The sequence below is a fragment of the Sphaerodactylus townsendi genome, linkage group LG05 (assembly GCF_021028975.2).
Source record: "Sphaerodactylus townsendi isolate TG3544 linkage group LG05, MPM_Stown_v2.3, whole genome shotgun sequence".
Lineage (NCBI taxonomy): Eukaryota > Metazoa > Chordata > Lepidosauria > Squamata > Sphaerodactylidae > Sphaerodactylus > Sphaerodactylus townsendi.
Genome location: NC_059429.1, coordinates 54,866,324 through 54,882,265, shown reverse-complemented (window position 1 = coordinate 54,882,265; position 15,942 = coordinate 54,866,324). Strand labels below are relative to the sequence as shown.

The window sequence follows — 15,942 nt, the reverse complement described above, 5'->3', positions numbered from 1 at the left end:
ATGAGTGTCAACCTGAGAAAGAAACTTATTGGTCATAGCACTAAAAATTTGGAAAAAAAACCCCCCGGAAGATTCAACAGGTGAGGAATTTTTGTTTTGCTTGGCACACACCGTATTTACTGTTATTGGCCCTCCTAGTTTTGGTGTTATGTGTGTTTGTGTATTTATATGTTTTTTAAACATGCAAGTGGCTCAGATCAAAATCTATTAAATGATGTTGAACAGGAAAAAAGGAAGCTTGCATATTTAGAACCTCTATTACCTGTTCATTTAGCCAGAGTACTGACATATAAGCTAGGTTTTGACTGTGGGAAATTCTGGAGCTGTTCTAGAAATTATCACACTCCACAAACCAGAAGTGATTTGTTTACCTGTGGACTTCTCTTTCTGCCTCCAAGGGAAATTCAGAATTGTCAGATTGGAACCTGGCTTACACATGGGTACTTCACACATGATGAATGCAATGTGTAGAAAGGCATTTCATTGTCAGATAGATCTCTTAAAAGTGTAGCAAAGATTTATTTTAGGATGAGGACTAGAGGGTGAAAAAATGCTAATACTGAGCCATTTCTCATTAAATAGTCCGTCACTTTTATGTACAACCAATTTTATCCACAGGGGATCTCAAAAACTGACTGTTTTCATCCATGTAGCCACTATCAACTGAACTGATGTATGTCCTTTGTGCCTTCTACTGTTTGCTATTACAGAAGATGACTGTTGGGTAAAAGTAAAGTATTGGAAAACAGTGGACCAGTTATGAGTGATCCACATATGTACCAAATGACACACAAGAATGGTAGGAAAAGGAAAAGAACTGTCTAGAAGCCTAAAGTGATGGGAAAGGGTACAAAAACGTAAAAACATAGCAGGGCTTTTTCTCTCTCCTCTGAGAACAGCCCCCACCCCTGCAGAATTCCTTTGTAATCCAGCTCACAATGTGTGTCTCTATTCTAGATGAACACATTGTATCTAGTAGACACAGTCAAGGCTATATTACCCTTTTAAATCTCTTAGTGCAATCATAATCAATGTTACATCCCCCTAAGCTCAATGACTTTAAGTAGCTTAGAACAGCGTAACTCCATTTAGCATTGCAGTGTTAGGTTCCTAACAATATGTGGTAACCCTCTGCACTGTCTTCTTCACCTTCATTAAATACTGATGAACCTGGTCTCTGTCTAACAGGCCAAACTCTAGTATTGCCCCTTAAGAACAATGACTAAGGAAATATGGAGTTGCTGTGGTATGCCAGCCAGGGGAAAATTGACCTTAAAAGCTGCCAGGAAGCCTTCCTGGCAAGAATTGAAAGAACAGAGGCAGGGGCCTGAGAGTCCATTCCCCCAAGGGTCTCTCTTGGCCAGTGGAGTGAAGCAGAGCAAAGACATGCTTCTCAGCAAAAGAACACTGCCGGAGTGCCCATATAAATGGCACAACCAGTAGTGTACCGCCCATAGGGATGCCTTTCTATCACATGGGGGGGGGCACCAGGTGGCTGAAGGGAAAGCCACTGGCTGAAGCCTGGCGGTAGCGGCGACACACACCCTTCGGCCCTGCCCTGCCAGACTGCTCTTCTAGCTGGCGGAGCCTCCACAGGCTGAAGGAGAAGCCTGGTAGTGCCACTGCCATGCACCCCTTGGCATGGCCCACCTGGCCCAGCCCTGCCCAGGACCGCCACCGCTGGAGCAGCTGACAGCTAAGATAAGTGGGACACAGAGGAGGGTGCCCAGAGCAGGTGTTTCCCCCGGGTGCCAGTTTCCCCTGGTACGCCTCTGGGCACAACATAGGACTAAGTATTCACAAGAAACAGCTCAGCTATCTCATGCAGTCCAGCTGGAAGAATCATGACTTAGATAATCAAGGAAATAAAGCTGGCCTTGTGGTCAGGTTCAGTGTGGGAACAACTTGTTGTATCCTGCCCATCCCACCATGCTGTTTTCAGAAAAAGATTTCAGGGTTGTGAGGTCATAAAACAATGGAATTTTTCTCAGATGTTTATCATTTAGCTATTAACCATTCTGCTATAAACATAAGGTTTTCTAAATTTAAACCAGTAAATATAAGGCCAAAGTATTTATTTTCAGAAGACATGTCTTTCTGCATTACAGACATTTTATAAGCATACTAAAAGGTGTTTTATAAGGTAACCTAAACTGGGTACTGTCTTCTGAATGACATTTCCTTCTAAAGTGAAAATATACCTACCACAATCTTTTTCTTAGTAAATATCCTCTTATCCATTTCTGAATAATCAGGATTGGAGAGTAATGAGACAGAATGTGATTGATCTTGAAAATTATCTTTCTAACCATTTTCATTTCTTCCTGAAATGTAGTTTTCTACCAAAAAAAAAAGACAGAGTGTTTTTTGAATGTGCAAAAAACCAGGTAGTGCATTTAAAATATGTATATTGGAAATAAATTCCAATGCTCACTTTCCAGCTTTGACCAATGCATCACAGATTATGAAACTCAAAGCCTGCTTGAACATTCCTTCTCTTCACCAGCCAGTGGATTCTGTCAGAGGACAGAGCTGATCTTATGATCACAGACTCAAAATCTTCCCTCCCTCATCTTGGGAGGAGATAAGTAAGATCTGTGATCAACTAGACAGTTCCAACACTTGGTGACAAGAGAGACTCCATCTTTGAGAGCTGAAAGCCTAGAAAAACCCTTTGTCTCCTGTTATAAGTTACTAAAGTTCAGATTTGCAAGTGCTGTTCATTAAATAAGTGCTTATCTGTTCAAGGTTACTGTGTGTCTTGATAGAAGATTGGTGTCATCTCGCTAATCGGAAACCAGATGCAGCTAGTTACCCTGAGAAAGTTTCGTTCCATATGGGAGGGGGAAAACTTGCTCACTGTGAATGAAAACTGGAAAGTTCTAAGTGAAAGTGTGTGAAAGATCATGGTCAAACAATGATCACCTGTTGTAGTCAGCCTTAACCACAAACCCATTCTTAGCACCTTTCTCTTGATTTCTTTTCTTATCCTTCACTTTGAATGCATGGAACTTTGTACATGCACTCAAAACACCTAATGCTTTATTTCCTGAGTCTACTGTGGTGTGTAGAAGTTAGTCTTTGTTATTTTCTGTTGTGTAACTGCTTGTACTTTGATGCATTTCACTATTATTTTATGTCTGTATTTTTGTATTTTTACTTTAATAAATTTTTTAATAATTCATTGGCATCTTGAAGTTTTTGGTTCAGAGCCCACAGTGCTCGCTGTTGCTACTATCCCAACAGCTGAGTTAGTTCTTGACACTTGGTGTCAGCAACCAAATTGCCATGTGTCAGCAACCGAATTGCCATGACAGCAACCAAATTGCCATGTCCTACCTTTGGGGCACCATGAAAAAAACACACAAAGATGAAGAAATTCACATGACAAATGCTCTAAAGGAAAGAGCTGCTCAATGTCAGAGTAAAGGTGGAAATTTGCCAAAGAAATACTGTTTGCAGGAAGATCACAAAAACCATTACTCTGCTTTTTGACTTAGCAGTTTTCCTGCAGTGGATGGCAAGATTCAAACCTTCCACATAATATTCAATAATAATTAGAAATACTTAGGAAAAATATGTAGTAATTTGTAATGAGATAAGATGATGGAGTTCAGCTTTCTTTCAGACTCGGCTTTCAGGTATTCTTTCCAGACATAGTGTATGGTAATGGTTAATAAAGTGATATCTAGATTTTATTTCAAAATCATTAGATTTGATAGGCCTTAAGATATGAAGTAAGAACACCCATTATAAATGGAATTTGGCTTTACCAGGCTACTTAAACATATGAACCTTGCTACAATGCTGAAACTTGACCTTAGTAGTCACTGTGTCCATTTCGCTTCAGTTCTGTCAGATTTAGACCTAATTAACTGTTATTCATATCTTCTAAATCTTGATACTTATTATTTTATATGGTTAGCAAAGAGCAACCTCTTGATGGTGCTTTTTAAATAATAAGTATGAAAAGTGAAGGCATGCACACAAGACTTCAATTAGTGCTCCCCTCTTTGGAATGTCCTTATTCCAGAAATCTCAATATATATTTAATTTCAGATTTTAATATTATCTTAAAATATTGCAATCCCAATTTTAAGCTTAAGGAACATGGCAGTTTCAAATATCCAAATAAGCAAATGTAACTTCCTGCTCTATTAGCATAGATTCTAGGGAATATGAGCAATTTTTATTAGACAAACTTCAAAACATAATAAAAGTTAGCGTATGTTTATTGAAATTGAGCTGGGAAATGCATTTTGTCTGGGAGCTAAGATGAGTCAATATCCATCTTCTCAAAGAAAATATTTAAACTTTTATCTGCAAGAATGCCCCATCTATTATAGAAATGTCAATCATTTCAAGTACAGCAAAGTCATTTAGTTTTCTGTAGATGCTGATAGCTCAGGGACATTATAGCCTATTGTCACAGGACAATAAAAAAGTAAAGCTTGTTGTGGTAAAATAACTATGGGTAAGCTAACAATATTTTTAATAAGAAAATGCATTTTCTTTTTTACTGTTTGTTATAATCACTTTCTGATGAAGTTAAAGCTAAAATCTATTTGTCTAATTTGCCTCTAAACACAATGTTCAGTTTGATTTTGTAGGCCAATTCACATTTTGTATTCAGGTATGAGTTTCAAAGCATGGAACACATGAAATGGGTCAAATACTTGTATAAAATTTCACTGATCACAAAAGAACAGGGCAAGCAATGAGGCATTGATTTTTTTTTCCAATGCAGGCATAATCAATCTAGGTAATTTCATATGCATACAAATTGGCTTCAGAGAATAAATTATTGTATTCATTATAATTTATATGTCACTGTTCTAAAGGAAGAGTGAAAAAAAACATGCATTGTAATTTCCATATGTCTCCAATAGATAAACACTATTGAAACATTCTACATTTTATTTAAATCATTTACTGAATTGGGGAATGCCTGGTAAGAAATAAAGGATTATTATCTGGGGAATGTCTGGTAAGAAATGGCCATTTATATTAATGAATTGGAACAACACAGAGCACTCATTCCCTCAGGTTTCGCATACCTTCACCAATGCCAAACACAGGTTCGGGGGGGGGGGGTGGCATCTTCATCTATGATTCTAATCCCTTTTGGGCAATTCCTGCACCACCAATCTCCGGGATAGAGTGTGTTGGCCTGATGTAGGGGACCTTGGAGAGGCTGTCTGTCATTCTGGTGTACTGGTCGCCTAGCACACAGGCAGACAGCCTGTCCCATCTGCTGGAGGACGTCTTAGGGTGGGCGTTGCAGTTCCCCAGACTTATTGTCCTGGGGGACTTAAATGTTGTGCAGATGCCACCTCGTGCCATCCAGCTGTGGCTCTAATGTAATCCATGGTGACCCTAGGCCTCTCTCTTGTCAACAATGGCCCCACACATTGGTTGGGTCACATCCTGGATTTGATCTTCAGGGTGGGAATCGATGTGGTCGTATCCTCTATTAGTAGAGTGAATTTCAACCTGAGGGTTTGGGTGGAGTTGCCGTCCAACCCCAGTCTAGGCGACAAGCAGATTTTAGCTCGCCTGCAGAGACTTATGGATCCACTTGGTTTCCAGAATGCTCTGTGGGACCCTACACCCACTGGCATCCTCAATAAGCAAGTTGATGACTGGTACTTCAGCCTGTCAGATGCCATCAAGTTAATTGCTCCCCGCCATCCTCTGCACTTTCATTCTCAATGTGCTCCCTGGTATATAGAGGACCTGCATCTGAGGTAATGAGAGCTCAGACTTTATTTGCTGGATAACCCAGATCCTTCCTTTTGTGTGATGGTGGCAGATTTCCTTTTGGAAATTATCAAAAGACAGCAGCAATTTTTTATTTAACATTTTATTCTCAGCTTTGTGTATCTATGGTTTTATCAGTCTTTCTCTTACTGTACTTTTTTAAAAGTTTATTATTTCAATAAAGCTTGATTGATTGTAATGCAAAAAATGTGGTGTTGCACTTTATGTAAAGGGAAACTTAGAACCAGTCTTGATGTATACAGATGCAAGTGGACAATTTGTTTGGGTAGAAATTAAGTCACAGTCTATGAAAGTTCTCTTGACTGGTGTTTATGCAAAGAACAATGGCAAAATGGCCTTTTAAAATAAAAATAAAATTTTACAAGTTGTTAAATAAAATTTCTGGAATGGATTATGTTAATTATATTTTGCTTGGTTACTTAAATGGGGTTACAGAACCAAAATTAGATAAAAAGATATGGAAGAGAATTGTGAAAATCGGAAGCTTTTTCTGATTTAGTTGAAAATCTAGGTCTGACAGATGTTTGGAGACGTGTCCTGGCTCGAAAAAAGAATTTACCTTTTTTTCAATGAGGCATAGGTCCTGGTCAAGTATACTCAAGGACGTGATTAAAGCAGATTTTTTTTTCAGATTTTGTCTCTGATCACAAACTAGCAAGAACAGAATTTAGAGGAAGGGAAGAGAATAATGAATTCAGATGGGCTGTGGAAAAATACAAAATAAAATCTGGAAAAAATACAAATAAAACTTTATTCATATGTGGGCCTCTCCTCATGAGGCACTGTTGGGAAGATGTGATGGAGTTAGGAAATGGATTACATAGATATCCTGTTAAAAGCTAATGATAGAGGTCAAATAATATATGAAATGAAATCTCTTCAAAAGTTGAATACAGAGGGCTTGAAAATAGGTTGGTGGTTTTACTCTCAACTGAGGAACTGTTATTTTATTTATTTATTTATTTTTAGATTTATATCCCGCCCTTTCCAGTGGGGCTTGGGGCAGCAAACATCAGTATAAACCAGATAAAACAATACAATAAAATTAATGTAACAAACAGCCATACCAAATAAAACGTACAACATTGGAGCAATAAATAAGCAGATGGCGATAAAACCCCATAAAAGACACTCATGGGAAGTCACGATGTTCCAGTCAGGCCAGCTGGCAAAATATAAAGCCTGGTGGAAGAGCTTGGTCATTCAGGCCTTGCAGAACTCACTGATGTCCTGCAAGGCCCTGATCTCAGGTGGGAGCTCATTCCACCAGGTGGGGACCAGGGCCTAAAAAGCCCTTGCCCTAGTAGTGGCCAGCTGAATCTGTCTAGGGTCAGCAAATCCCCCATTCCAACAAATGGAGGGGTCTAGAGGAGCAATATGGGGAGAGGCCGTCCTGTAGGTATGTAGGTCCGAGACCGCTCACAGCCTTAAATGTCAAAAAAAGCACCTTGAACCTGATCCGGCCAGTGTACAGTGAGTTACAATAGTCCATTCTAGAGGTGACTGTTGCATGGATCACTGTGGCCAAGTCAGAGGTAGAGAGGTACAGAGCTAACTGCCTTGCCTGGCGCAGGCGGTAAAAGGCGTGGTTTTCACTACCTGGGCCTCCAACGATAAGGTGGAGTCCAGGATGACCCCCAAGCTACCAACCGATGAGGCCAGATGTAAAGTCTCCCTATCAAGCATCAGCAGGCAGATGTCAACCAGCCTCTCTCCTCAGCCCACCCACAGGACCTCCGTCTTTGCTGGATTCAGCTTCAGCCTACTCGCTTTCAACCAAACACTCACAGCCTCCAAACAACGCTGGAGAACCCCTGGGACAGAGGCTGGACAACCCGCCATTGAGAACATGAGCTGGGTGTCATCAGTGTTGGAAGTGAAGGACTTTGTTACGCTGTTTCCTGCCTCAACCTACAGAGGGGGTTTTACTAGAGAGCTAGTGGCTAGATAGGGACCTAAGGATTTGACACCTTTACTCTATCATGCTGGTTCTATCCCTTTGATGTTAGACTGATACTCTCAGGGACTTCCTTCCTTCCGGCTTCTTCCTCGACCCCTTCTCCCACTTCTTCCTACCATGCCTAGAGAGAGGATGGATGCTCCTCGCATCCATCCTCCATCCAGCTAGATTAAGATAGCATAGTGACTCTATCTACCTACCTTTCTATCCAGAATGGAGTTCACTAATAAATACTCTTTTATTAGATCAGAAACTATAACTGACTGACTTTCTTTTATTGTAAGCTTGCCGCTGTTGGGATTCATCACGCACCTTACTTTACGAGGTAAGGGCTTCTGCTGTGTTCTAGCCACCCGTGCCGCTCTGCTAACTACGATAAAGAGATAATCTCCAACTACCAGGAGCACTTATCCCAACAGGTTAATGGGCCCAGGATTCAACAGGTTATTGGGCCCCGGCATTTAAGAGGTTAATTTTTGCCTCAAAAAGTTTTTTGGGTGCCAGTGTTTGTTTAGCCCATATTTTTCTTTTTACTTTGGTGATTGAGATCCCAACCTTTGGTTTTTACCTGTGCGTGAAAGAGCTTGGCACTGACGGAGTTAAGTTTCTGCTAGTTTTTCCCAGAGGCTTAGAGAGAGAGTCTCCAGGGATTTTTTGACAAACTTTTCTTTTGTACTGGCTTAACGACTTGAGCCATTGACTGCAACGATGACTTCTCTTCTCGATGGACGACTTCCTCTGATGGTCTTGACGGAAGACTCGAGTTTCTCAGAGTGGCGAAGCAAATTACGCGCGCTACTTCTGATCGCTGAAAATCTTATCCACGTGTTGGAATGACACAGCCCCGATTTTAAAATGCAAACCGGGTTGCTAAAAACGGCTTGGAAGAGATCAAACTCTCATGCTGGTGCTTTTATAATCCAGCTGGTAAGCTCAGAACCTCTTTCACATATAATTGATTTGTCTTCTGCTAAAGAGATGCTGGACACTTTAGCCAGACTATATAATCGGGGAGGCTGGTCGAATGTCCATGTTTTAAAGTGCAGACTATATTTACTAAGGTACCAAGAGGGGACACCTTTCATGAATCACCTGCAAAAACTCCAGCAATGTTTCACGGCTCTTAAAGGTGAACGCCAGGAAATGTCTGATCTAGATAAGCAGTCTGCATTATTTCTAACTCTACCAGAGACTTTTGCACCTCTCGTTGCTAATTTGGAACAGAGAGAAGGTTTAAAATTTTCTCAAGCTGTAGAAGAGATCAAAATGTATATTTCTCGTCAGGATGTAATGGCTGGAAATGCAGGGAAAAGTCAGCCCTCTCAGTCTTTGGAACACACTGCCTTCAAGGCATCATTCCATTCTAAACCAAAGGGGCAGACCTTTAGAAATGCAAATGACCAGAGAGATGGCTTTAGAGGAAGGGGGGCTCAACCCGATGGAAGAGATCACGTGACCACCAGAGCCAGGGAAAGTTCCTTTGATGTGCAATTTGGCCACAGCAATAAAAATACCGACAGGCCACGCGGTCCCAACCAGGGATTCACCTCTAACAAAGAGATCATTTGCTACAAATGCCAAAAGCCCGGTCACAAAGCTAACCGCTGTTACAGCAATAGCCAGCCACTAGGGGCAGACTCTTCGACTAAAAGATTCCCTAAGCAAGGACAATCTGAGCAAGCTTTTAAGAACCGCAATTTTTACACAGTGCACATAAAAGGTGACAAAAATGACTGTTTAATTGATAGTGGTGCCTCATGCAATGTCCTCAACAGATTAGACTTGTTTGTAGAACTGAGTAAAAATCCCAGAACAAAGAATTTACATGGGAAATGATCATTATGTTCTCTCATCATATTCAGGGACTGCAGAGATCCCTTGTATATTGCCTGATAATGAAGTTGCTAATTTTACCATTGAAAATGCATATTATGCACCAGAGATGACCAATTCTTTGCTGTCAATAGCTGAAATGGACAAGCAGAATTTTGAATTAAATTTTAAAATGGGAAATGTTATGTTACAAAGGAAGAGGAATTGTGTGTCTCATTGCATCTCAAATGAATGGACTGTACCATCGTTAATCAATTGCCTGATGTTCCTAATGACTGCAGAACAAAAGTGAACTTGAACTTGAAAATGCAATGATGATTTTCAAACCAATTTAGCAAAAGCCTGCAACCACAAAATTGCTTGAGCATATGGCATCAACGCCACTGTGCACATGATACAATCCTGAAAATGCATAAAGAAGCTTTTGACTAAAGATATTGTTTTTTTGAAAACTGTGAAACTAACTTTTCTTGTGATTCTTTAGCTTGTCTACAAGCTAAAGCTGTGAATTTATCTTATCCTAAACAGAGTGAGAGAAAACGGCAACCCTCTGGATCTAGTGCACTCTGACATTTGTAAGGGCCACTTCCTGAAACGATTGGTAAATTTAAATATTTTCTAACATTTATTGATGATTATTCTAGATATGTAACCACATTTCTTTTGAGAGAAAGATCTGAGACTTTGAACAGGTTTAAAGACTATATGTCAGAATGGCAGAACAAGTTCCAGCCGAAAATATTCAAGTACTACAAAGTGATGGTGCTGGAGAATACACATCCAGAGCTGCGATGCAGGACTTCTCATGAAATCTGAAGGAATTCAACACCAGACCACGGGTTCCATATTGCCCTGCTCAAAATGGCACTTCTGAAAGAGCAAATCAAGTCTACTGACCAAGGTAAGGTGCATGCTCATTAGTGCACACCTCCCTCAGCACTTCTGGGGAAAGGAATCATGACAGCAACATACATACACAATAGGCTGTACACTAGAGCCACAGGCCTCACACCTTTGAACTTTGGCAGGTTACAAGCCATCAACAATGGCACACCTAAGAGTCTTTGGATGCACAGCCTTATGTATATGTTTGCAAAGAAAAAAGCGAAAATGGAAGTTTGAACCAAGAGCCAAGAAAGCAATCTTCCTTGAATATTCTGCTCAATCGAAAACGTATCGCTTGATGAACCCTGATACACATGAGATCATGATCAGCAGATCTGTTTACTTTGAGGAAAATGAAATGGCCATGTCTCCAGAGGGGGCACACAATGACCAGACCAAGCCCTGGCAAGACTGGCTGATGTATCCTGTTGCCAACGATGCACAGAGAGATGACAGCGCAGATTTAGATGATAACCAAGATGTATTTGATGAACCAGAAGAAATTCCAGATGTAGATGTTGAACCAGAGTACCTACCAGTACCAGCAGCAGTTGCAGAGGGGGGAAGAAATCCCAAGAGATGAGGTGAGACGATCAGAACGCACAAACAAAGGAGTACCACCTGCAAGACTGGGACTTTCCTACCTCGCAAGACCGGCGTTAGATGAACCAAACCAATGGAGAGACTCTGATGAAATTTTTGATTCAACTGTCAACTTCACCACCATAAGAACTTTACTCAGCATAGCAGCTAGCAAGTAGATGCAAATTCAACAGATAAAGATCAAATCCACATTTTTGAACAATGTGCTACTTCAAGCAGACTTTCAACAAAGTAAGGCTGACCCATGCCTTTATGTCAAGAACAAAAATGGACAATGGACTTATATTTTAGCATATGTAGATGATTTACTTCTAGTCTACGAGAACACAGAAGACTACAAGAACTTAATACACCATCTTAGCTGGGACGAAATTAAGCAACTAGGAAAAGTTGCACACTACTTAGGAATTCAAATAGAGAGAGAGAAAGATGGGAGTTTCCTTTTGAATCAACAACAGAAGATTACAGACCTAATCAACTTACTGGATCTACATGATGCACATCCAGCTCCCATACCTATACAAGTCAATTATATCAAACAAGATGATCCCACTGAATTACTCTCTCATAACACCAGGTATAGAGAAGCTTTAGGAAAACTTCTATACATAAGTACATTGACCAGACCAGATATAGCAATAGCAGTTGGTCTATTGTGCAGAAAAGACTGTTTCACCAACAGTCAAGGACTGGAATGCACTGAAGACGCTTTCTAGATATTTGAAAGGAACCGCACATCTTAAACTGAAACTGCCAGCTACCAAAGATGCTACACTAATAGCTTATGTTGATGCAGATTGGGCCGGAGACTCAACTGACAGAGCATCTACCAATGGGCAGATCATTTTCTTTGGCAATGGTCCTATTAGTTGGTCTAGTACCAAACAAGACATAACAGCAGCATCTACCACAGAAGCAGAATATGTGTCTGCTGCTCACATTTGTCACGAGTTACAGTGGTTATGCCAACTCCTAAAGGATCTAGGCATAGACACACCACTTCCTATACCAGTGTATGAAGATAACCAAAGTTGCGTTAAACTATCTAAACAAGAAGATGTGAAGAAGCGCACCAAGCACATTGATGTGAAGTACCACATAGTGAGAAGACTGCAAAAGAATGGCTTCATTCAACTGATCTACTGTCACACCACTGAGATGCTTACGAGACCTCTTCACACTAAACCCCCACCAAACCTGCTTTTAGAGAAGTTTAGAAGCAAGATAAGCCTGACTACCTGAGTCAAGAAACATCGAGAGGGGGGTGTTGAGTGTGAAGGACTTTGTTACGCTGTTTCCTGCCTCAACCTACAGAGGGGGTTTTACTAGAGAGCTAGTGGCTAGATAGGGACCTAAGGATTTGACACCTTTACTCTATCATGCTGGTTCTATCCCTTTGATGTTAGACTGATACTCTCAGGGACTTCCTTCCTTCCGGCTTCTTCCTCGACCCCTTCTCCCACTTCTTCCTACCATGCCTAGAGAGAGGATGGATGCTCCTCGCATCCATCTCCATCCAGCTAGATTAAGATAGCATAGTGACTCTATCTACCTACCTTTCTATTCAGAATGGAGTTCACTAATAAATACTCTTTTTATTAGATAAGAAACTATAACTGACTCCGACTTTCTTTTGTGTAAGCTTGCCGCACATTGGGATTCATCACGCACACGCACGCACACGAGGTAAGGGCTTCTGCTGTGTTCTAGCCACCCATGCCGCTCTGCTAACTACGATAAAGAGATAATCTCCAACTACCAGGAGCACTTATCCCAACAATCAGCATACTGATAGCACTGCAGCCCAAAGCACCGGACTAACCCAGCTGGGGGCACGTGTGGATGTTAAAGAGCATTGGGGAGAGGATTGCTCCCTGCAGCACTCCACATACCATGGAGCGCTGATTAGAGTTCTCTCCCCCCAACGCTACCTGCCATCCCCGGTCACGGAGAAACAAGGACATACAATCCAAGACTGCCCCATGAGCTCTGATCTCAGCAAGGCAGCAGACCAGAAGGTCATGATCTACTGTATCGAATGCTGTGGTGAGGTCTAACAAAACCAGCAGCGCAGAGCTGCCTCAGTCTAGCTGGAGTCTAGCTCAGTCTAGCTCATTCACAACAGCAAGCAGAACCGTCTCCGCCCCATGGCCAGCGCGGAAGTTGGACTGAAAGGGATCCAATGCCTCTGTGTCATCCAGGAATTTCTGGAGCTGGTCCACAACTGCCCTCAATTACCTTGCTCAGAAACAAAAGATTTGAGACCGGGTGGTAATTGGCTAGATCTAAAGGATCGAGCTGAGTTTTTTTCAGGAGCTGATAGACCACTGCCTCTTTAAGCCGACCTGGAAAGACTCCTTGCTCAAGAGAGCAATCTTCAACAGGTGGCTCCGAAGCACCTCCCAACTGGCTTTCACCAGCCAAGAAGGGCACGGGTCAAAAGGACAAGTGCTAGCTCTCACAACATCCATAAGCCTGTCCACGTCATCGGGGTTGAGTCGGCTGAAAAGGTCCAAACAGGGACCAGAAGACGGCCAAGGGGCCTCTAGTTCACTCATTGTATCAACTGTGGTCGGAAGGGTTGGCAGAGGGACAAGACCTTATCTGCAAAATGATTCGCAAATGCCTCACAGCTAAAAGCCAATTCCTTAGTTTTAGGACCTATAGAGCAGGTCGTCAGAGACCAAACTACCCTAAACAACTGTGCCGGGCGTGAGTCTGGAGCCGCAATGGAGGTGGCAAAGTAAGCTCTCTTTGCCCCCTTTCACCATGCTCTCGTAGGCCTTCATAAGCATCCTATATGAGCATCTAGAACCTTCATCAAAATGCCACTGCCACATTCGCTCGAGCCATCTCAACTCCCATTTCAACCGTCACAGCTCCTCAGTAAACCAAGGAGCCGATTTGGTACGGGAATGGAGAGGACGCCTTGGAGCAACAAGCTCGATTGCTTCAGAGTGTCTGGTGACCCAGCTCACTACCAGTAAGTCTAGCAAGTCGTCAGTGGATGGGGTCTCCCGCAGGATGTTCTGGAACTGCTTAAGGTCCATTAGTCTCTGGTGGGGCAAAAAATTCCCATCGTCTAGACAGGGGGGCAGGCTGGCAACATCGATCCGGACCCTCAGAATGTAGTGGTCAGACATATTTTTCACTAATATTTTAGATTTTTCTGTTAACATTCAAACCTGAAACTTTTCCCAAACTTTCCAAATTTTCTTTTATTATTATGAAATAATTGCGTCATCCAAATCAAAACTAAATCATCAGCATAGGCTCTAAGTTTGAAGATTTCCAGTTTAACTATCTCTCCCTTAATCAGAGGCAGAGCTACCCAGGGCGCAGGGGCACGTTGCACCAGGTGCATGTCTGGGGGGCGGAAAATCACCCCACCCCGCCCACCCCTCTCCTGCTCCCCTGTGGTGCCCCCCCACTTACCTTAGTGAAACTATGCAGGCTGGAGAAGCGACCTGTTCTCTTCAGGCTGAAAATGGCCTGGTGGGAACTACACTTCCCAGGAGACCTTGCGAGCCCCAGGGCCTCATGGGAAGTGTAGTTCCCACCAGGCAGTTTTCAGCCTAAAGGGAACAGGCCGCTTTTCCAGGCTGAACTAAGGGAACGGGGGGGGGGGGGGGCGGAAAATACAGAGTGTACACCGGACGGACTCTGGCCCAGCTACACCTCTGCCTTTAATACTTTCATTCTTCCTAATTTTTTCATTAAACGTTTCAAGTGCTACTATAAAGAATAAGAGTGAGAGAGGACACCCTTGTTTAGTCCCTCTTTTAATCATGCATCAGGTTGTAAGATCCCTCTTGAAGTGCAAGGTGAGTTTCATTCAGAGACTGGCACCCAGATGGCTCCCACTGTCTTGCTGCTCCTGATTTTTCCCCCAGCACTTGGGCCTTTGCTTCCTTTGCCAGCTTTTCCAATAAACCGGCTGTGGTCAATTTCTTTCCAGAAATATTTTGCCTTGTATCTCATTGTGGGCCCTCAGCCTCCTTCTCCCCTCTTCAGGCAGCATCAGCAACTTCATCAATTGCAGGCAGTTTCTCTTCACAGAAGGGAGGGCACACAAAGAGAACAATCCTAACAAGGACTACTCAGAATCCTACTCAAGTCTATTCAATGGGATTTGAACTGTAAACTTGAATGCACAACTGTACTCTCAAGATCCATGTTAATGGCTGCACATTAGTATAATTTATATGTTAACGCTTAATATTCCTATAACATTATGCTTAATAACATTTGTTTTTTGAGTTTCCTTACCTTTCTAGGAGGAGGGCAAAAATCAACAAAAAAATTAAGGGTAAAAGGTTTGTATTGTTTAGGAAGTCTCCAGGATTCTACTATTTCCTCATCAGAAATGACATAGTAGTCCAATGCCTTGAGTGAAATAATGCTGTTAACGACAATGTGCCTGTAGGCTATTTTCAAACTCAGTGGAGTACTGAACAGGGTGAGGGCAATCAGATTAGGGCAGAAAGATAACGAATGCACATTTTCTAGGTCTGAAATTGTATTATCATGAAGATACAGAAGACATAGGTTTTTCATGTTCTTCCAAAACACAGGGCCTGGAAGGTCTTCCATCTGAAATAGAATTGAAAACACAATTTGGGCAGAAGAGGGGAAACGATGGAATTATTTGTACCATTAAAAATGCTATGTAATTAACCACACAGGGCCTGGAAGGTCTTCCATCTGAAATAGAATTGAAAACACAATTTGGGCAGAAGAGGGGAAACGATGGAATTATTTGTACCATTAAAAATGCTATGTAATTAACCACTCAAACCCCTCCCCTGCCACCCTCACTCCTCCCACTCCCCTCGCACGTGGTGGGTGGTCATGTGCTGTTGCCTCTCATTAGAAGTTGG

General features: G+C 42.0%; 1 protein-coding gene across 1 annotated transcript in view; it reads right to left on the bottom strand.

The window, feature by feature from the left end:
- LRRIQ3 (leucine rich repeats and IQ motif containing 3) overlaps window positions 1-15,942 on the bottom strand; it is a 52,821-nt gene that overhangs the window by 26,320 nt on the left and 10,559 nt on the right. The window contains exons 3-4 of the mRNA XM_048497849.1: window positions 15,332-15,655; window positions 2,206-2,339 (exon numbers count right to left, since the gene is read on the bottom strand). Coding sequence (XP_048353806.1) covers window positions 2,206-2,339; window positions 15,332-15,655 — 458 coding nt within the window. The remainder of the gene's footprint in view (window positions 1-2,205; window positions 2,340-15,331; window positions 15,656-15,942) is intronic.